Source organism: Chrysochloris asiatica, unplaced genomic scaffold, assembly GCF_000296735.1.
Source record: "Chrysochloris asiatica unplaced genomic scaffold, ChrAsi1.0 scaffold00028, whole genome shotgun sequence".
In the NCBI taxonomy this organism is placed as follows: domain Eukaryota; kingdom Metazoa; phylum Chordata; class Mammalia; order Afrosoricida; family Chrysochloridae; genus Chrysochloris; species Chrysochloris asiatica.
This window is the reverse complement of record NW_006408546.1, coordinates 17,538,263-17,560,540: the sequence shown is the minus strand read 5'-3', so window position 1 is coordinate 17,560,540 and position 22,278 is coordinate 17,538,263. Positions and strand designations below refer to the sequence as shown.

Here is a 22,278-nt window from a genome sequence, read left to right as displayed (position 1 = left end):
GTTCTGCTGTGCATGGGGTCGCTATGAGTCGGTTCCGACTCGATGGCACCTGACAACAACAACAAGAAGGCATGCAATAAGCAGTCAGAAAGCATTTGTTGAGTGAGTGAATGTTTTTAATATCCTAGAGTTCTTTGCCCTTTTCTGATTGTTCCTTTATAAAGCATCCCATTCTTGTGTCATGCATGTGATACCATTTCTTACCTTTCTGACAGTATTAAGTGGAGTTTCATGAAATTTCCTCTTGCTCCTTACATTGCCTTTGTGCCATCTTAAGTTCTTTTCTCCTGGCGGTTATGTTTGTTTCTGTCTCTCATGTTCAGCATCTTTCTAAAATCTGTCTCTTGCTTGGCTGTTCATTACAAGTCAGACTCTAAAATGCAGAAAGCACTGGGTATGTTGGTGAAGCTGGTCCACCTCCTGGCCCTATATGATGAAATCACAGTTCAAAGACAGATGATAGCTAATCACTGGAGACCTCTTCTTCTAGATGGGCCAGTGTCTAAGAGAGACATCCTCAAATCTGTTATTCTGGGAGCCAAAATGAATCCTTAAAGATGGTACCTAACCCTGCCGTTATGTGGAGTCCTGGAGTGGCACTGTGGGATAAAACACTGGATCACAGGGTCCCTTTGAATCACAACCGTTGCTGGCAGTTCAAAATCAGCTAATCCTTGGAAACACTCTACAGGGTCACTAGGAGTTGGAAGTGACCCGACTCGACAGCACTTAACAACAAACTTGCCCTTATTTGCACCTGTGTCTAGGAATCAGGGGCCTCTCTGGTCCAACATCAACAAAAAGCAGACTTTAGGATGAAAAATAGACAGCTGGGAGCTGATAGTGGAGAAAGGCTCTGTGGCCAGACTCGCAACTAGTCCTCCTGTCTTCAGGCCCTTCGGCTCCCCCACCTTGAGAAATTGCTTGCTCCCCCATTTCCTGAGTCCCTCAGGGCTTCCTATTGCTTCTTGTAGCTGTTCCAGCTTGCAGCATCTGCTTGTCCTTTTTCCACTTGTTCATCAGCTCTCCAGCTTCCAAAATTGTGTTCTCTCCTTTCCCACTTTCTTTTGTACGTCTTTAATTCCTTTTTTTTTTTTTTTTTCTTTTTCCAGAGTGTGGTGGCTCTATACAATAAGCACTGGACTGCAAACCACAAGGTCAGCAGTTCGAGCCCACCAGTCGCTCTGTGGGAAAAAGATGTGGCTTTCTGCTTCCAAGAAAATTTAAAGTGCTGGAACCTCTTCACAGGGTCGCTATGAGTCGGAACTGACTCAACGGTACTTAACAACAACAACACTGTTTCTATATTAGGGTTTCTTGAGTGGGTGGGTATAAACAAGGAGTTTTGTCAACAGTGTTTAACTGGCAGCTATATCCTGGTGTGGCGCTGTGGGCTAATGCATTGGACTGCAAGGTCAGATGAACTGCAAGATTGGCAGTTCAAGCTCATCAGCTACTCTTTGGAAACCCTATACAGGATCACTATGAGTCAGAACCAACTTGATGGCATATAACAACAACAACATGTATCACTGTAAAAGCCCAAAGACAAATCTAGTGCATGTTTCCTGCTAAGTGATAGTTACGCATGTTACCCAGAATGAGACCACAGACTCACTTTCTTAGAGAGCAGTCCCTCTCATGGGAAAGACAAAGGCAAACGGATCATTATCATATGGGCCATGGGATATGCTGTGATAGAGGTATGGCTGGGCAGCCGTGGGGGCACAGGAGAAATGGTTGCCTCTAGTGAGGGGAGGTCTGGCCTCAGAAGAAGCAACACTATGCTGTGTGAGAGCCGTGGGGAAGGGAAAAGGCTTGAAGTGCACTCAATTGAATGGAATTGGAGGGTGAGAAGGAGAGATTAGTGGGTTTATTCTCAGTCTCTCTTTTCATTTTTAGCTCAAATTGTTATTTTTATTGACTCTCCTCTCCCAGGTGCTATAATAAAGCATTGATTTCTCAGTGCATGACCTGCCTTGTAAAGATGAACTAACCATCACAGGTGACACTGGGTATCCAAAATGCCCAGAAGACTTACTTAGAGTATCCCCTGTCCCTCCATCCTCACCCCCAACTTTCTCATGTGTAAAACAGAGATTAATGTAAAGTTAAAGTTAAAAGTAATTTGCCCAAGAGCATCCACACCCAGTAGGAGTTAGTCCTCCCAACCCCCCTTTCTTTTGAAAAGGAAAAGAGAAAGAACTAATCTGTACTGAACGAGGGGGTCTGATTTGATGTACTGGGACTCTCATGTGCAGTAAGGTAACTTATTTGGCTTTCAACTTGATCTTGAACCACTATTCCCATGAGTGGTGAGGAGAGAAATGCCTCTACAAGTAACTATCTTCAGGTGCAAAGCTTAGTCTCTTATAGGTAACTTTTAGTCTAGTCCATCTTTTCCTGTCTACCTCTATACATGTGCATTATGCATCCCATGCAGCTTCCTGTTCTGGTATCAAAGAAGGTTCCTCTGGCCCTCAAGGCCCTCTAACTGAACAGTCTGCCCTGTCTTGGGCAGTGGCCTCTATCTGCTCTCCCTCCATTCTTTGTGTTTTTCACTTTTTATTGTGAATTGGGTGGAGGTTTACAGAGCCCACCATTCTGATTTACATTCAATATTTTGTTCCATCTCATTGATTGCAATTCCCTCAATGTAACGTCACGTATCCCCCTTTCTCCCTGTGTTTAACACTTCTGTTCTTCCTTCTTTCCTAATCCTCCTGACCTCTGTCCTTGGACAAATGCTGTCCTTTTGATTTCCAGTGGTTGATTATTCTAAGGTGTGTGTACCTCTCTAATGTCATTGTTTTCTTATAGACCTGTCTATTGTTGGGTTTCATTTTACTTAGATCCACAGTCATTGTTCATGGAAACAGCAGTAACGAAAGATCTCTTGAAAGTGTTAAAAAGCAAAGTTGTCACTTTGAGGACTACGGTGTGCCATGATATTTTCTATCACCTCATGTGCATGTGGAAGCTAGACAATGAATAAGAAACACCATAAACGAATCTATGCCTTTGAATTGTGGTATTGGCAAAGAATCCTGAATATAGCATGGACTGTCAGAAGAAAGAACAAATGTGTCTTGTAAGAAACACATAGTGTTCCTTAGAAACAAGGGTGGTGAAACTTCATCTCTCTTACTTTGGACATGTTGTCAGGAAGGCCTAGTCCAGGATGTGGCCATCATGCTTGGTAAAGTGGGGTGTTGGTGAAAAACAGGAGGACCCTCGAGGACCTGTGGCAGCAACAGTGAGTTCAGACATGACAACAACGTTGAGGATGGTGCAGGTCTGGGTTTTGTGTTTTGTTCTGTTGTGCCTAGGGTCTCTATGAGTTGGAGCTGACTTGGCACCTAACAATAGCAACAACATGTGTGACTGAAAATTGAGACATAGGTATGAGTTCATTTCCAAGCCTTGCAGGTGACGAAGAGCCATTGTCTCAGGGGTTCCACCAGTATCTATCCAACCAGTAAGCCTGGTCTGTTTTATGATTTTGAGTTTTGTTTCATGTTTTTCTCCCACTCTATGCAGGACCTTCTAATGTCATCCCCTTCAGAGCCATTGGTAGCGATAGCCAGGCACCATCTAGTTTTTCTGTTCTCAGAGGAGTGGAGACTGCTGTTCATATGATCTCATAGTCCTGCAAACAAATTGTTTCCGTGTGTCTTCAATTTTCATCACTCTTTTTTCTGCTGAACAGCTGATACTAATAGCTGCACCTTAGATGGCTGCTTATGAGCTTTTAAGATCCTAGTACTCACCAGAGTAAGATGTAGAAATTTGTCTTTGTGGACTATGTGTTATGCCAGTTGACCTTGGTATCCCCTGAAACTATGGCCTTGAGCCCTCAGGACCAATGACTCATTCCCTCAAGGTATTTGGTTATGGCTAAGGAGCTCTGGTAGCGTAGTGGTTACAAATCAGGCTGCGAACCTTAAGGTCAGCGGTTAGAAACTACCAGCTGCTCCATGGGAGAAAGATAAGGCTTTCTACTCCCGTAAAGATTTACAGCCTTGGAAACCCTGTAGAGGGTCGCTATGGGTCGGAACCAACTTGACGGCACTTAACAACAACAACAACAACAAGCAGTTTTCATAGCTTGGCCCCAAATATTCCACCACAACTTCCTCTCCTCTTGAAGCCTCCTCCGCTTCTCTTGTTTCAGGCACTACCTTGTTGTCTGAGTCCATACCTGAACTCTCTTTGGCATTGCCAACACCACAGTCCCAAGCTTTAGGGTACACTCCCTACGGCCCCTGTCATAGACGTTCATCACCTACTACCCTCCAACCCCCAGCAGCTCTGCTGACTGTTCATTATCAGCCTCCTTCACTGATTCTCTTAAGGGACCTGGGAAAATGTTCTGGGTGTCTGCTATGACACCTGGTGAAGCTGAGGGGGACCTGTACATGCCACATGGTCATTTCTAATCAATGAATGCTTCTCTGTATGGGTACAGGGCAATGTCAGATCTCCTCCTTGCAGAACTCTAGATGGGAAGCAGACTATACACCCCATTGCGTCTAGATCTAATTGGGTCTCTTAACTACGCTCCGTCAACCCCAGAAACGCAAGGTTTTCTCTCTGACAGCTATGAAGGTGTAGAGAGCAGACTTCAACTCTGTCTGCCTTTTCTATCAGCCACCCAGTCCTCCACCTTACCACACCCTCCACTCAGAAAGGGCCTTTCATTTCCATTTTCATGTTCTTTCCTTCTCGTACAGAAAATAAACTCCCCCTCAGAAGCTCTGGTATGGTGCTGTAGGATAACTGCAGGACTGCAAGGTCAGTGTGAACCACAAGGTGTCGTTGTTGTTAAGTGCCGTCAAGTCAGTTCTGACCCATAGCGACCCTGTATAGGAGGAGCAGCTGGTGAGCTTGTATCGCCAACCTTGCAGTTCAAATGGCTTTGCAGTCTGGCTCATTAACCCACAGCACCACACCAGGACTCCACAAGGTAGATTGTTCAAATTATTCACCAGCTGCTTCTCAGAAACCCTATACAGGATCACTATGAGTTGGAACCGACTCAATGGCACTTGACAACAACTACACACTGATGTGATTATTTAAAGAAAAAGAAACTGTAAGAAATGACTTCTCAGATTTGATAAAGAAACAAGCCAAATGTCCAGAAAAGATGAATAAGCAAAATTAAAAGTTTATGAAGATCCACCAAGAAGACATAATAATCATAAATGTTTACATACCAAACAAAAAAATACCAAGCAAAAATGGAAAGAGCTGAAAGGAAAAACTCACAGCTATAGGTGGAGATTGGCAGAACTACTAGTCAGAAAAATCATCAAAGATATAGACCAACCGAACAACAAAACCCTTGTCTAATTAAGGATTTTAGAACACTACACCCATCAGAATATGCTTCCCCCACACCAATCACCTGTGGATAATTCGTTAAGATTGACCTTATCATAAGACCAGCCTTAATGACTTTAAAAGAATGAAATCCATACTACTATATTCTCTGACTTTAATGGAACTATAAATCAGTCAAAGACAACAAGAAAATATTAAAACACTTGGGAATTAAACACACTTCTAAATACAGGGCGGGGGGGGTTTTAAAAAATTCATGGAAAAATTCTATAATCTTTTAATTCCATTTTGCTTTTTAAAGGCTCCTTGTTTGTAATCAGTGGGTTATAGAAAAAGTCTCAAAGTAAATTGGAAAATATATAAAGCAATGAAAATGAGAATACAACATATCAAAATGTGTTAGATATAGCAAAAATAATGCTGAGACAGAAATTTATAGCACTAAATGTTTACATTGGAAAAATAAGAGAGACCTGAGAGACCTAAAATCTAGAGCTAAAAGGCATACATAATGGAAAAGAGGCCTTTCCCTATTTGAAGATGGCATGATTGTCTCTGTACAAAATCCCAAAGAATCTAACAAAAAAAAAAATTCCTAAAATAATCAACACATAAAAATCAATCCTAAATCTATATACTAAGAACAAACACGTGGGAACCAATATTAAAAACACAATATCATTTCAAGAATCATAGAAAAAGAAGAATAAATAAACCCAAAACCAAAGCAGGAAGAAAGGAAATAATGAAGATAACAGAAACCAATGAACTAGGGAAAAAAAAAAAATGAAACAAAAGTCTGTCTTTGAAAAAAAATTAATACAACTGATAAACCTTTAGCAAGCCTGAGAAAGAAAGATAAAGGTACAAATCACCAGTATCAAAAATGAAATGGAATAATACTGTTATAGATCTTGCAGCCACTGAAAGAATAATAAGGGAATTCTATTGTATTCTTTTTAAGGACTATTGTAATAAAATACCACCAATGGGTGACTAACAAGAATGGAAATACACTGGCTTATGGTTCTGAGGCAGGGTGGTAGCCATGTTGATTCCTCCTGAGACTTTGAAGGAGTATCTGTCCCATGCATCTCTGCATCTCTCCCAATTTTTAGTATTTCCAGTCGTTCCTTGGCTTGCAATATCCTGTCTCTCTGTGTCTCTTCTCTTATAGTGGACATGTTATAAACATTTAGTAAACTACTTGGGACCACAGTGATTCTGTACGATAAGCACGGGACTGTGAACCACAAGGTCAGTGGTTAGAATTCTACAGGAGAAAGATGAGACTTTCTACTCCAGTAAAGATGTGTCACCTCAGAAATTGTATACAGGGTCAGCATTTAGCAACAACAATTGAATTACTTAGACAAAAATGGATCAGTTCCCCAAATCCCACAACAACCAAAATTCAACCAAGACCAAAAAAAAAAGTAGGAAAATCGGTTGAAACAAATCAATTAACAATCTTGAATGGACAGATACTGCCCCCAACAACCACAGAATACATACTCTGTCACCTATAGGTACCAAAATTGTCACTTCCTGGAATATAAAGGAACATGAAGCAAGTATTACCACATTTCAAGTGATTAACTGCATGGAATATGTTTTCTAACCACAATGCAACTAAGTTAGGAATATTTTTTTTTTTAATTATTTAAGAAAAATCCCCGTTATGTTTGATAATAAGCAAGAATGCTTCTAAATAGCTCATGGATCAAAAACAATATCATAATAGACATTAGAAAATATTTTTTAGCTGAATGATCATGAAAACACTACATATCAAAACTTGTAAGATACAAGTAAAAGCGTGCTTACAGGGAAATCTTATAGCCTGAAATGTGTGAATTAGGAAATTAGACAAACTATAATAAGCACTGCACTGTTAACTGTAAGCCTGGCAGTTCAAACCCACCAGTCGCTCCTTGGAAACCCTACACAGGGTCACTAGGAGTCGGAACTGACTAGATTGCACTTAACAACAAACAATAAGAGGCAATTCATTAGCTGAACACCCATCACATGGAGTTCCAAAAGGACAGCAAAACATCCCCCAAAGAATGCAGGAAAATAGAATTCATAAAAATAAGAACAGAAATTGACAAGATAAAAAGTAAACATTCAGTAGAATAGAACAATAGAACCGAATGCTGGTTCTTTGAGAAGACTAGTAAAATGACAAGCCTTGGCTAGTATTGAGCAAAGAGAAAGGAAAGAGATACAACCAACATTTGTTGTTGCTGTTGTTTAAGTATCATTGAGCTGGCTCTGACTCGAACCAACCCTTTATAGGGTTTCTGAGGGGTGACTGGTGGATTTGAACTGTCAACCTTGCGTTTCAAACCAACCTTGTGTCTGAGGGCTTATCCTGTAGTGCCACACCAGCGTTGAGCAAAGAAAAAGAGAAGAGACAGAGACGCAGCCAACCTTAGGAATGAAAACAGAACATCACTATAGGTGGTTCAGACATTAAATAGATAAAAGAATATCATAAGCAACTTTATGTCAGTAAATTTCAAATATTAGGAATAATGGACAAAATCCTAGGATGACCATAAGTTGCCAAAAATTATAATGAAGAAATAAAAAATCTTAATCATCTTACAACCATTAAAGAAATTAAATCAATAGTCAAAATTTTTTCACATAAATTATACTCCAGCCTCATGAGTCTTCATTGATGAGTTCTACAAAGCACAAGAAAAAATTCTGCACAAGCTCTTTAGACTACTATAGAAAACAGGAAGCTTCACACCTTTTTATGAAGCTAGTTTAATATTGATACCAAAATCTGATAAGGACCAAAAGAGAAAGGAAAATTATAGACTTGTGTTACTTCCTTTAAAAGTAGCAGGAGCAAAGTGAACCCATGTTGTTCGGGGCCATCGAGTCAGTTCTGACTCATATCGACCCTGTATAGGGGTTCTGAGTAGCAGCTGGTGAGTTTGAACCATGAACCTTGTGGTTCAAACTGACCTTTATGGTTGAATGCTTATCCTGTAGCACAACACCAGGACTCTTTAACACATGAAAGATGTATCTTCAAAAAGTCACATTTATTTCAAGAATGTGATGTTAGTAAAAGATTAGAGCATTAATCAGTATAATTCATTGAGAAAGGTGATGCTTCAGTGGCTGAATTATTGTCTTCTAGCTGTGGTAGCGTAGTGGTTACAAATCGGGTTGCTAACCCTAGGGTCAGCAGTTTGAAACTACCAGCTGTTCCATGGAACAAAGATGAGACTTTCTGCTCCCGTAAAGATTTACAGCCTCAGAAACCCTGTACAGGGTCACTATGAGTCGAAACCAACTCCACAGCACATAACCACCATGTAGAAGATCCTGGTTCAATTCCTGACTGTGGCTTCATGTCATTGCGTAGGCTCTTGTGTGTTGCTATGATGTTTAGTAGATTTCAGCAGAGCTCTAAGATGGAAGAAAAGCCTGGCTTGCTACTTCTGAAAAATTAGCCAATGATGGATCACAGTGATATGAACCTTGAGCATGGAGTCACCATGTGTCATGCAAAGGCTGACTCACCAGCAGGTAACAAGTAACTAACAAAGGAAAATCACAGTATCATTTCAAGAGTTCCAGAAAAACACATCTGATGAATATTCAACATGCATTTAGGACAAATGCTCTTAAACTAGTAATAGCATGTGTCTTCGTTATCCATTACTGCTATCACAGAAATACCACAAGTGGGTAGCCTTAACAAACAGAAATGTATTCTCTCACAGCTAGGACACTTTCTCTCTCTGCTGGTTCTGGACAAAGATCCTGGTCTCTGCTTCTAGTCCTCAGTTCCTTGGGGCTCTTCTCATGACATCAGTCTTTCCCAATTTGTCCTTCCTCAGTGTGACTAATGCGCTCTTTTTACATCTGAAAAGTGATTTAAGACACACTGGACACTGAAGTGGTCGTATTAACATAAAAAAGGAAGCTCTGTTTCCAAATGGGATTACATCTACAGCTATAGTAGGATTTATAATTTATTTGTTGAAGGGGGCACAATTCAGCCACAATAGCCGGGAATATCTCTTTCAAAGTCACATATTTGTCAGGATAGGCTAGGCTGCAACAAGATGTCCCTAACTCTCGGTGATCTAACACACTGAAGTTTCTCTCTCATCAGATAAATCCCATGTAGGTCAGAAGAGCAACAGGGCAGTTTCCTTCTAAGCAGTGTCTTGGGGTTCTAACTAGGCTCCATCTTGTGGCTTTGCCATTTTACCGTGTGGCTTCCAGACGCACTATGAGAAAGCTAGGGGAGCATGGTGGAGTTTTTATAGCAAAGTCTGAATGAGACACCCACATCCCACTGGCCATAACTGTCAAATTACAGAAACCCAACCCAGTTTCAAGGGGGAACTGAGAAATATTAGCTTCTTATATACCCAGGAGAAAGAGAAATCCAAAGAGTTCTTCACAAACATATTGTATTGTCTCTGCCACAACTGAAAAATAATATCAACCGAAAACTTGCAGCAAATGTGATATATAATGAAGCTAGAAACACACCTATTGTTGGACTGTGTGTCCCAGCAGTTTTCCCTCTTCATCATGTGTGCTAGCAGAATGCGCCCACGGTGTGTACAGGGAGACGTGCAAAACTTTTTTCAACAGCAGTGTTTGTAACTGTCCTAAACCAGAGTTAAACCAAGTCTACCAATAGTTGTTACGTGCCATCAAGTTGGTTCCAACCCATAGCTACCCTGTATAGGGTTTCCGAGTAGCAGCTGGCAACCTTGAACCACCAACCTTGCAGTTCAAACAGCTTTGCAGTCTGGTGCATTGACTCACAGTGCCAGACCAGGTCTCCCTACAAATAGAATAGCTCAATTATTTAGTATATAGTCATACCAAGGAATATAATACAGCCATAGAACTAGGTGGACTGTATGCAATTTTATTTGCCTAAAGTGAAAATGGTGTTACAAAAGAATACGTTCAGTATGATTTCTATTTATAAAAATGTTCTAAAGCAGGAAAACGAATCTGTGTTCTGTTCCTAAAGGATATGCAGGTATGCGGTGAAGCAGTGAAGCAAAGCAAGAGAATTGATATTATAGAAGTAAAGATAGTGAGTACCTTCTCGTCACAGTTGTAATAGGGAACTTCTAGAGTTAGGTGAAGGAGTTCTGATGGCATCGTGGTTACGAGTCGGGCTGCTAATCTCACAGGCAGTAGTTTGGAACTAGCAGCAGTTCTGTGGGAGAAAGATGAGACTTTCTGTTCCTTTAAAGATTTACAGCCTCAGAAACCCTACTCAGAGTAGTTATGAGTTAAAACCGACGCCATGGCACATCACCACCACCACAACCAGAGTTAGGTGACGGATAAAACAGAATATACTTTACAACTATTTGCAAACTGTTGGTGCATTCTGCCCTTTTATGTGCCCGCTCTATTTTATGATACATTAAAAAAAAAAAAATACATTGTATACTAAGTAAAATAGGATGCCACTGTATAAACATTGTCTAATTTCATGCTTAGAGCAAGATCCTGCCAAGCAAGTATTATTTATTCCATTTTACAGATGGTAAAACTGAAGTTCAAATGTCTTGCTTTTTATTTGTTTAATAGCCTGATAATGTGCCTAAGACATCCTAGTATGTGATGGAGCTGGAGCTTGCTTCCAAGGTTCTCAAGCCCCAAGCATGTTTTTCCCACGGTGGTTCTCTGTCGCTTCTTCAGAGTCACTGTAGTTCTGAACTTAAAATGCCCCATGCCCTAACTCTTGAGCCAGGCAACATCACTGACCCAGCCCATGTCTGTTCCAAAGTCGGAGAGTAGGCCTTCCTGTCCTTAGCAACATGTGCCTCCAAAGTTGATGGTGGGTACTTACAGGCATTTTATGCCTCATTTCACCAAGCCCACCCACTGCTGCCACTGATTCAGACTCAAAGCAACCCTATCTAGTGTTTCTGAGCTATAAATCACTATGGGAGCAGACAGCTTCATCTTTCTCCCAAGGAACAACCGATGGGTTTGAACTCTCGAACAGCCTTGTAGTGAGCAGCCCAAAATTTAACCCACTCTACCACTAGGGCTCTGTCCACCAAGCCCATCCCATGCTAAACCCCATCCCTACATCTCTGATTGACAAAATTCCCTGTTTTAAGCTAAGAAACTACATGAACTATGTCCACTATGTCATTAGAGGACAGTGGTGTCTCTGTTAAGCCCTACACAAAAAGACATTGTGATGTTCTTCAGAGACCTTCTACCTGAACTGTCCACGTTGCTATAGAGGAGCCTGTCCTGAGATCCCCTCCTTAGCCAGTTTCTCGGTAGCAGGACTTCTGCTGAGGGCTGCTTGCATTCTCTCAGAACCAGGCATGGAGATTTGGGACACCTGCCTGACTTAGGGCTGCCGTGTGGGCACAATGTCTCTTGTCTGTCTTCCCTAGGAATATATCAGGTAGTCGAGGGCATCATCTCCCCCGTCAATGACAACTACAAGAAGAAAAACCTTGTGGCGGCCAAGCACCGGGTGGCCATGGCTCAGCTGGCCCTGCAGACATCAGACTGGATCCGGGTGGACCCCTGGGAGAGTGAGCAGGCACAGTGGATAGAGACGGTGAAGGTGCTGAGGTAAGGGTTGGCAGAGGGCTCCCACACTGGTGCTCCAAGGCCACAGCTTACTAGTCGTGAGACCCTGGACAAGTAATTTCCCTTCTCTCAGACACATTCTCTCATGCAAGATGAGGAAAATGAAACCTAATGAGGATTTAAAAATGTAAATAATGTTTTATGTGACCCAGACCACATAGTAACATTTTGGAAAGGGGACCTTTCATTATTATACCATCATAGTGTGTTGAGATACTCAGCCATCTTTTCTAAGTGGGTTCTGCAAACTCAGACTTTTATTTTAAACGGAAAAGGGAAAAAAAGAAGCCCAGAATACATCAAAGCATAGTTATTCAGGATTTTTTTCTCTTGGAATTGCTGATACGGTGCAGCATTAGTAATGTAATTTTAAAAGACCCTGCACATCAGGTCATGGTTACTTGTGTCTGAAGACCTTTAAGGAGAGGTTAGCAGAGAAACGGGAGGTCCTACCTTTGTATCCACAAGCCCTCAGCTGTCAGAGCTGTGAGGTGGGCCAAACCCACCTGTCATTAATGACAGCCAGCTCTGCTGGAAGGGATTGCAAATTGTGGGTCATATCTTTTGTCTATTTTTACACATTAAGGGATGGGAGGCACAAGGGACTGGGTGGAATAATTGGCAAGCCTCTTCATAATCTGCCTTGTTTTCACTTTTTACTTATCCTCAACGTCACTTGAGCGTGACTTTAGTCTCTTCGTTCCCACTCCTGATTCTTCTTTCTTTTACATTTAACAAATATTTATTCTGTCTTCTGTATGCCAGGCAGCATTCTAGTAGGCACCGGGGTGAAACAAAACAAAAATCCCTGATCTCCTGGACTTACATTATAGATGGGCGAATAGACCATATGCTAAGTAAACAAGGACATTGAAGGGTGAAACAGCTAATCAAGTGGTATGGAGCAAAATCAAGGAAGAGGGCGGACAAGGAGTTCTGGGGTACAGGGATGATTTTAAATAAGGAAACAAGGGAAGGCTCCCCTTAAGTGGAAAACCAACAGGTAGCTGAGATAAAAGCGTTCCAGGGAAATGAGTCAGGAAACCCAGAGGCAGAAGTAGAGAGGATGGGACCAAAGAGGAAGACCGGTCAGGCTGTACCAGACAGGCCACCGAGGACTGTCCCGCCTGACAGAACTGAGGCTAGAAGTCTACCTGGTGGCCTAAGGACTTAGGAATCGTGGCCTGCCATGAGCTGGCTTAGCCTTAGCCTTTGACAGTGTAGTCTAGCTGCCCACGGAGATTTCCTAGGCACTTAGGGCCACCCACTCCCTCCTCCCTACATATGTCACTGTCAGTGCTAAGGTTGGCAGGAGCCCCTCATGGCCTCCCTTGGTTCTTTTTATATATTTTCCCCCTATTAGAGTTAATATTTATTTAAATTTTATTTCTTTATTTTCAAACTGTCTTCCCCATCACACAAGTTAACATGTGCTAACAACAACCACCCTCTAGCTAGTGAATAATTCTTCCTTCCCTCCCACTCCTGGTAACACTCACAGGTTTCTTTTAGCATGAAAAGCTTGCAAAGACTTTTTAAAATAAGGGTCTCTTACAGTATTTCTCCTTTTGTTATTCACTAATTTCACTGTCGTCATAAGGTCCTCCAGGTTCCTCCATGCTATGGGCTGTTCCTCTGTGTTGCACAGTGTTCCATTGTGTGTTTGGACCAAAGTTGTTTATGTATCCATTCTTCCACTGATGGCCCTCTGTCTAGGCTGTGTCCATACTTGTGCTATTGTGAATAGAGCTGCAGTGACCCTGGGTGTGTGTAGATATCTATTCATGTCACTGCTCCTATTTCTTGGGGATTTATACCAAGTAGAGAGATTGCTGATTCCTAGGGTATTTCTATTTCCAACTTTTTGAGAAAACGTTGTTTTCACAGCGGTTGCACCATTTTAGAATCACACCAGCAATGTAGAAAGGTCCCAGACTTTCCACACCTTTGTTCGCTTTTGTTCTTTTGTGGGGATTTTTTTTTTTTTTTGGAACTTTGCTATTAATGCTGGAGCAAAATGATTTCTTGTTGTTGTTTTGATTTTACCTCCCTCTAATGGCTAATGTGGAGTCCTGGTGTGGCGCTGTAGAGTGAACCCTAGACTGCTAATCACAAGGTTGGTGGTTCAAACCCACCAGCCACTCCATGAATATACAGTTGCTATAAGTAAGAACTGACTCAATGGCACTTAGAACAGCAATGGCTAACGTAGGATAAACACAGGACTGATAACCTTAAGGTCGGCAGTTCAAACCCATCAGCTACTCATTGAAAGCCTTATACAGGGTCGCTATAAATTGGAACCAACTCAACAGCACTTAACAGCAAGTAGCTAGCGCTCGTGAGTTTCATATGTTTTTGGCCATGTGTCTGTTCATGTCCTCTGCCCATTTTTAAATTGGATTGTTTGTCTTCTTGTCGAAGTGCTCTATAAATTTTAGAGATCTGTTCCTTTTCTGATATATCATTGCCGACATTTCTTTCCCAGTTTGTGGGTGATCTTTTTACTCTTTTGGTGAAACCTTTTGATGCATATAAGTGTCTAATTTTTAGGAGGTCCCAGTCATCTATTTAGTCTTCTGCTGTATGTTTTCAGTTATGTTTGATAGTGTAATTATGCCATGTATCAGAGCCCCTAAGTTTGTGCCTGTTTTTTCCATCCATGTCCTGATTCTTCTTGTCTTTCACTGTGTAAAGAACTGACTGGAAACATTCAGTAATCATAGCTCTGCTTCAGAACTTACTGCCAAATTGAAAGGAGATACACTGAAAATTATATCAAGGAGAAATTGACACCTAGATCATCCTTTTAGAATGAGATATATGGCCAGCTTTCATTTATCTAGGCTGATAGAGGGGGGTAGACAAAAAGCCTAGGGTGCAGACTTTGGAGCCAAATGTACCAGCTAAGTGCCATGTCCTAAGTGGTTTGGCCGCCCTGAGCCTCAGGTACTCATCTAAGAAGACTGGATGACATCACCTGCTTAACTGGAATACTTACTTAACTTAACTGCAAATTAAATGAGATCATGTTGGTCAAACACCTGGTTTATGGTTAAGTACTTAATAATGTTAGGTAACTTCTGGTGTGGCACTGGAGGATAAGCAATTGACCACAAGGTCAGTTTGAACCATAAGATCGACAGTTCAAACTCACCACTCACTCCTTGGAAACCCTATACAGGGTCACTATGGGTCAGAACCGACTTGACAGCACTTAACAGCAATATCAGCCTTCCCTACAGGAATCCTGGTAGCATATTGTATTACGAGCCGGCTTGCTAACCGCAAGGTTAGAAGTAGAATCTACCAGTCACTCTGTGGGAGAAAGATGAAGCTTTCTGCACCAATAAAGCCTCATAGAGTCTCTATTCGTCGGAAACGACTCAATGTCACACATCACCACCTTACCTGCAGGAGACCTGGTAGCTTAGTGGGTTACTTGTTAAGCTGCTAACTGCAAGATCAGCAGTTCAAGTTCACCAGGTGCTCCATGGGAGAAAGATGAGGCTTTCTGCTCCTACAAAGATTTACAACCTCAGAACCCCTCTACAGGATCGCTGAGTCGGAACCGACTCAACAACACACAACCACCACCACAACCTTACCTGCGTCCCGAACACTGGCTCATAATTTATACTCAACACAGATAAACCATGCACGGATAAATAGCAGGTGACCTCAGAGCTAAATAATGTGACTCGGGCTTCTGCTGCAAAATGCAGGTGTGAGCTAAGATTTTACTGAACACATTGTCTCTCTCTCTTTTCTTTCTTTCTTTTTCTCTCTTTTTCTCTCTCTCTTTCTCTTTCTTTTTACTGCTTCCCTTAGTCTGGTGCTTCTCAGTGACTGTTCACAGGAAGCATGCAGGGAACTTTTAAATATACTGATGCTTGAGTCTCACGGAGAAGCCAGACACAAGTGTCTGGGGAAGGGGATTACTGGGAGAGGTAAGAGCTCCTCTGAGGGTTACAATGTGTGACTAGGGTTAAGCCCCACAGCCTTGGGCACCAACTATGTGATTCAGGCATATGGTTGGTACTGAGATTCAGCCAAACCCAGTGGTCTCAACCAGACTATAGGAATAATCTGGAAAGCTTTGTTAAAGTCCTCATCTTCCAGAGATTCTAATCAGTCTAAGGTGGACAGGGGTATTTTTTTTAAGGTCCCCAATGGTGTATTTTGTTCAGCCAAGGTTGAGAATCACTGATAATATTCAACACAATTGTATAAGACAGAGACAGTTCATTAAGTAAGATGAAGTGAGCTTCGTCTCCAAAATGTATCCATTGCTTTATAAAATTTGCTTATTCACTAACATTTTCTTAAAATCACCAAATGTAGTTTTAAACGATTACAAATCTGGTTAGAATTGGAGTCAGGTGGTTTTAGAAGCACAGCAGGAGTCTGGCCCACCTTTGGCTTCACTTAGCGTCCTTTCAGTAGGATCACAGTGACATACAGCAGAGTGATACTGACGTAAACTGTGTCAGCGGCACATCAATGTCACTTCCATAGAAACTCGCCATGGGGGGAATTGGGAATTTTTTTCCCTCTGTACCAGGTGGGGTTTTTTCTTCTTAGTGTAGGCCACCTTTCATGCTTTAAAGGACTTTTGGTAATATCTCACTCAACCCTGCCTGTGCTTTGGAGGGAGGACTTTGGAAGTGGTCCATCATTGTCCAAGCGGACCCACATCATTGTCTCATGTATCCTTATGTTGTCTTCATTTTACAAATGAGAAAACTGAGGCTCAGAGAGGCTGTGTTCATCAGGGACACACAGCAAATAAGCAAGTAGGGAAGCCCCAGTCTGTTGAGCTCAAAAGCCAGCCGATGGCAGTGTTAAAAAATGGTGATGTAGAGGCTGGGCTCAGCAACCCCTGATAGGACATCCCTGCAGGCCAGTAAGACTGCTGAGGTCACAGAGAGCATGCTCCCAGCTCAGTCCCCAGGACCTGAGAATCAGGGTACCACTCAGACAAACAGGAGCAGCAGCCACTGCCCCCACAAAGGCAGAGCAGAAGTCTGTGAGGCAAATGCATTTGGTACTGGGAGTAATCATTTATAAACCAAAGCTCGGAGGTCCCGCTAAAATTCAAAGAAGACTGAACTTCAACTAGGGAACTTTTAAATATACTACCCCAAGTCAAATAAAACAAAATGGCAGGCATCACCTTTTACTCATTACTTTTTTGATGTGAAAATGCGAGACTCTTTCACATTTATCATGTTTAGTCAGCTCAGTAACCCTGAGTGATAGATGGATTTAATCCTATTTTACAGATGAAAAAATAGAGACTCGGAAGAGTTCATAACATACACAGATTCTACAGTTAATAAGAGGAAGTGAGATTCAAACCTACCTCAATTTAGCACTAAAACCCAGACCGCCTGAAATATATCCTCAGAAATAAAGCTCATCTAAACCAGACCAGTAAGACAGACACAGCCAGAGTCCAGGCAGGCCCTAAAAAGACTCAGCGGCTAGTGAGGTAACCCGGAAGGACTTTGAACCTGGGCTAGTTGTACTTATTCATCTCCTGCTATCATTTCTGCATTCAGCAGCCTTCCGCGGCTCACTTTCCTAGATACTATGGAACTATAAAGATGAATGAAACTGGCGGGGCGGGGGAGAATGAGGGTGGCGATAGAGTGAGATGAATGATAATAACTAATTTTACTGGACATTTTTTGTAGACTGGCTAAGCTCACACTTCATCCTCACAGCAATCCTGTGGAGAAGGTCCTCTTATTTACAGATGAGAAAACTGGAGACAGATTGCTTAAGAAGCCCACCCAAGATTCCACAGCTACTAGTTGAAACCAAAATTTCCAACCCAGGGAGTCTAATTCTGGACTTGAACCTGTTTGCTGTACTCTCTCCCCACAATAATCAGCATGGGGTTACTTTCCCAGCTTTCTATAGACCGTGAGGCTGATGTTAGTTTCCATACCCATTAACAAGATATCAGTGAGGCCTCAGGACTATTTGTATAAGCAGGAGAGCCTCAACTTGATCCCATTCACTTGGCTGCCAAGCAAATGACTATGCCACTAGGCATTTGCCACTGCTTACTCCCAAAGACAGCTCTTAGTAGATAATACGTAATACAGGAAGTGAAAAATAGAAGATCTAACTGAGAAGTAAAAGAATTACCTATTTTAATTTTTTTAAATAAAGAAGACAAGAAAGGAGAAGGTGGTACAAGTGTCTTTTCATTTGTAGAAGATTTTTGTTGGCTACCGTCTAGTCAGTTCTGACTCATAGTGACCCTATGCACAGCAGAACGAAACACTGCCTGGTCCGGCACCATCCTCACAATTGTTACACTAGAGCCTGCTGCTGCCACCAATCCGTCTCTTTTGGGGTCTTCCTCTTTTTCACTGACCTTCTTTACCAATTATGATGTCCATCTCCAGGGACTGGTCCCTCCTGATGAAATGTCTGAAGTATGAAAGAAGTTTCACTATCCTGGCTTCTAGGGAACATTCTGGCTGAATTTCTTCCAACACAAATTTGTTTGTTCTTCTGGCAGTCCATGGTACTTTCAATATTCTTTTCCAACTCCATAACTCAAATGCATCAATTCTTCTACGCTCCTTGTTATTCACTATCCAACTTTCACATGCATATGAGCCTACTGAAAATGTCATGGCTAGGATCAGGTGCACCTTACTTCTCAAACTGGTATCTTTGCTCTTGAACACTTTAAAGAGGTCGTCTGCAGAAGTGTTTCCTATTGCAATACATTGTTTGATTTCTTGACTGCTGCTTCCATGAGTGTTAATAGTGGATCCTAGCAAAATCAATTCTTTGACAACTTGAATCTTTTTTTTTTTTTCATTTAGCATGTTATTTATTGGTCCAGCGATGAGGATTTTTGTTTTCTTTCCATAGAGATGCAATGCATACTGAAGGCTGTGGTCTTTGATCTTCATCAGTAAATATTTTAAGTCCTTTTCATGTCTAGCAAGCAAGGTTACATCCGCTACATATCACAGCTTGTTAATAAATCTTCCTCCAATCCTGATGCCACATTCTTCAGCTTCTTGGATTATTTGCTCAGTGTACAGATTTTGCATGCCTTTCTTTATTTTAATCCATTCAGCATCCCTTTGTTCTGCTTGAACAACTGTCTCTTGGTCTGTGTACAGGTTCCTCATGAGTACAATTAAGTGTTCCAGAATACTCATTCTCCACAAGGTTGTTCATATCTTGTCATGATCCACACAATCAAAAGCCTTTGCACAGTCAATAAAGCACAAGCAAACAGCTTTCTGGTAGTCTCTTGTCAAAGACAGATTGCTAAAAAGCTGGACATACCAAAATGGTATTAAGTATAATTCTATTTTAAATACTGCCATTGAATAAGCACTGTCCACTACTTTTTGTATGTGTTAACTTCTTTAACCTTCACAACCACCATTGGAGGTAACTATCATTATTTCTCATTTTGCAGAAGAGAAAATGTCCACAGATAGACCGGGGTCTCACAAAAGCCAAGACTCATCCAGACCACCAGACTCCAGATCCCTGACAAAAGCTTAGCCTTTGTCCTACTGAGTCCTCAGTTACTAGCTTATAACCAGGGATCACACCCTTTGAGAGCTAACTATGTGCCTTGTACCTTGCCAGTACTTAATGTATATTCACTTATTTGCCTTCACAAAGTCTAAATAGTTGGTGTTATTATCCCCACTTTACAAATGAGAATCTAAGACTCCAGTAGAGGTGTAAGTCACACAACTAAGAAATGTAGAGTCATTTTGATGCCTCGGTTCTGTCTGATTCTAATAGCCCATATCCGGAACCACTACTCATTGTTGACTTTCTGTATAACAGGTGAGAAGGTTTGAATGGAAATATTAGAAGACAAGAGTTAGTCTTGTATCCCTGATTTATCGCAGCTCGCTCAGAAGGCAGGACACTTCTTGAAGGCGCAGGTGGCGTCTGCTTGCTCAGCTCCTGGCACACTGCCTGGCACCTAGGAAGCCTTCTACAAATATTGGGAAATGAGTGAATTAAAGTTGTTTGAGACTCTCAGGGTGGCTACGGGGACTGGAGGATGGACAGAGTCTGAGCCCTATCTTTACAACACAGGCATCACCACCAGGAACTGCTCAGAGCTCTGCCCCCGACCGAAGGCCCTGGTGACAAGGCACTCTCCTCGGCCCCTGCAGGTGGGTGCTGACCCTCTTATCTGTAGCTAGTGTCAGTCACGGGGACTTGAGTCTAGCCGTTGGGCCCCAGACAGTCCTGTCTGGTTGGATGACATGTTAGAATGAACGGTCTCATTAGACAGCCCCCCACCAGTTCCTCCTTGTAAATTGCTATGCTCGTTTGGCACTTGTAGTTCCAAAGGTGCTTCCCTTCCCTTGTGACTGGTGCTGGTGACATGGATTATAATCAAGGCCACACAGGGATAACTGGGTGAATGAAGCTTAGCTTCTTTGAAAATCCTCAGCCTTTTAAATGTGCTGTTACAAAACGTCACCAGGGAGACTAACTCTGTCTATCCACTCTGTAGACATTTCATTTCATGCCATGGTTACGTGGAAGCAGATGAGGAAACCTATTTTTAAGGGACTTTAAAGCTGATTTGAATTATGCTCTGGTTTTCTAGCCTGCTGTCAAATCCCAATGTTTGGTGGAACCCCATTGGCTATGAGGTCAGGTCACTGTCCCTTCTTTAATGGTTGCTTTGGAGCCTGAGACCAAAAGCACAGCCTTCTCTGCAGACCAACAGGGGCATGGTAGGGGGGCGGGGAATGAGGGAGGGCAGCATGGACACAAGCAGGGATTCATTGGTCCTGCAGGGCCGTAACTCCAGATGACCAGTCCTCAAGTCTCCCAGCTTTGGTTGGTGAAATAATACTTGCAGACCCAAAGAGTTTGGGAAGGCCAAGGTTGAGCAAGCCTAAAATAATGTATTGACTGCAGTACTTTTCAGACCCTTTACTATGTGTCCCTGTGTACTGTGACTCTACAAGAAAGGGAAACGGCCTACGGCAATTCTGATAACTTTTAGATCATGGAATCTGTTTTTTAATGCAAAACTAAGGTTGGCAGTTCAAACCCACCAGTTGCTATGAGTCAAAACCAACTCAACAGTACTTAAGAGCAATAGTGCTCCACAGAACACACACTGGGGACTGCTCTTCTGAAAGGACTTGAAAATGCCATCAGGCCCTCAAGGCCAAAGTTTCATGACATGCACTGGAGCAGCTGTTCCCAAATGCTGGTCAAAGAGCCACCCACAGAGGCTGGTTAAGAACACTGATTCCCAGGCCACTCCCAAGACCTCTTGAATGGAAGAGGAGTAGCCTGGGAATTTGGATTTTTATAAGTACTCCGGGGATTGGTTGTACAGCCGGTTTGAGAGATTATACATTACAGTAAAATCTAAGGAAGAAGGAGTTATAGTGTCTCCTCTATGACCCACTTATATGATGGTCTCTGGTCTCTGTCTCTCCTCCATTGTCTGCATGGGCCCCTTCTTACCCAGCCCCTAGTCATGACACTCCATCCTCAGCCTTCTGCCTTCCTTCGGTGTTATCTCTGTTCAGCAGTCCCTCCCAGCAGGGTGCAGCACATGGTCCCTAAGCACCCTCTTAGGCCAGGCTCTGGGCTTGGGCTGACAACAGGGTCAGCCAGCCCAGAGTTGGGGATCCAGGCCCAAATCGGGATGCCTTCCTGGAGGGGGAGACTCCTGCACCGGGATTAGGATGAATCAGTTGTCTGGGGCCGGGACATTTCTGGGCAGAGGACAGGAAGTAGTTAGGCATGGAAACTCTGTTAGACCATTGGAGAAGCTAGAGCCTCTTCTATCCAGTGAGAGCAGTGGGATGATGGACTGCTGAGGGTCCCATCCTTTCATGCTTCACCTCTCTGCAGACACTTCCAGAAGCCCAGCTCTTTACCTGCCTGCCCCTTCTTGCCTCCCTGTGGGACTCAGTCAGAACCTACTTTCCTTGTGAAACTGGCCCCAGCTGCCTTCATTAGGATGGACTCTCCCTCCACCAAAGTCTTACCTTGCTCTGCCCAGCATGATAGTCTCTCTCATCAGGTCGTAAGTTCTACTTATTTTCGTCTCTTCTAAAGTAACTTGAGGAGTCCTGGTGTGGCACTGTGGGATAAAACACTAGACTGAAAGGTTGTCTTGAACCACAAAGTTGGTGGCACTTATCAACAACACAAAGTAACTGGGTGCTGTAGGTTACTGCGCTGGACTACAAGGTCGGTTTGAACTGCAAGGTCGGCAGTTCAAGGTCACCAGTCGCTCCTTGGAAACCCTATACA

General features: G+C 42.5%; 1 protein-coding gene across 1 annotated transcript in view; it reads left to right on the top strand.

The window, feature by feature from the left end:
* The window catches only part of NMNAT3 (nicotinamide nucleotide adenylyltransferase 3), a 101,005-nt gene that overhangs the window by 71,092 nt on the left and 7,635 nt on the right, over positions 1–22,278 (top strand). Inside the window, exons 2-3 of the mRNA XM_006846657.1 lie at positions 11,775–11,958; positions 20,080–20,159. Of these exons, the coding sequence (XP_006846720.1) occupies positions 11,775–11,958; positions 20,080–20,159 (264 nt within the window). The remainder of the gene's footprint in view (positions 1–11,774; positions 11,959–20,079; positions 20,160–22,278) is intronic.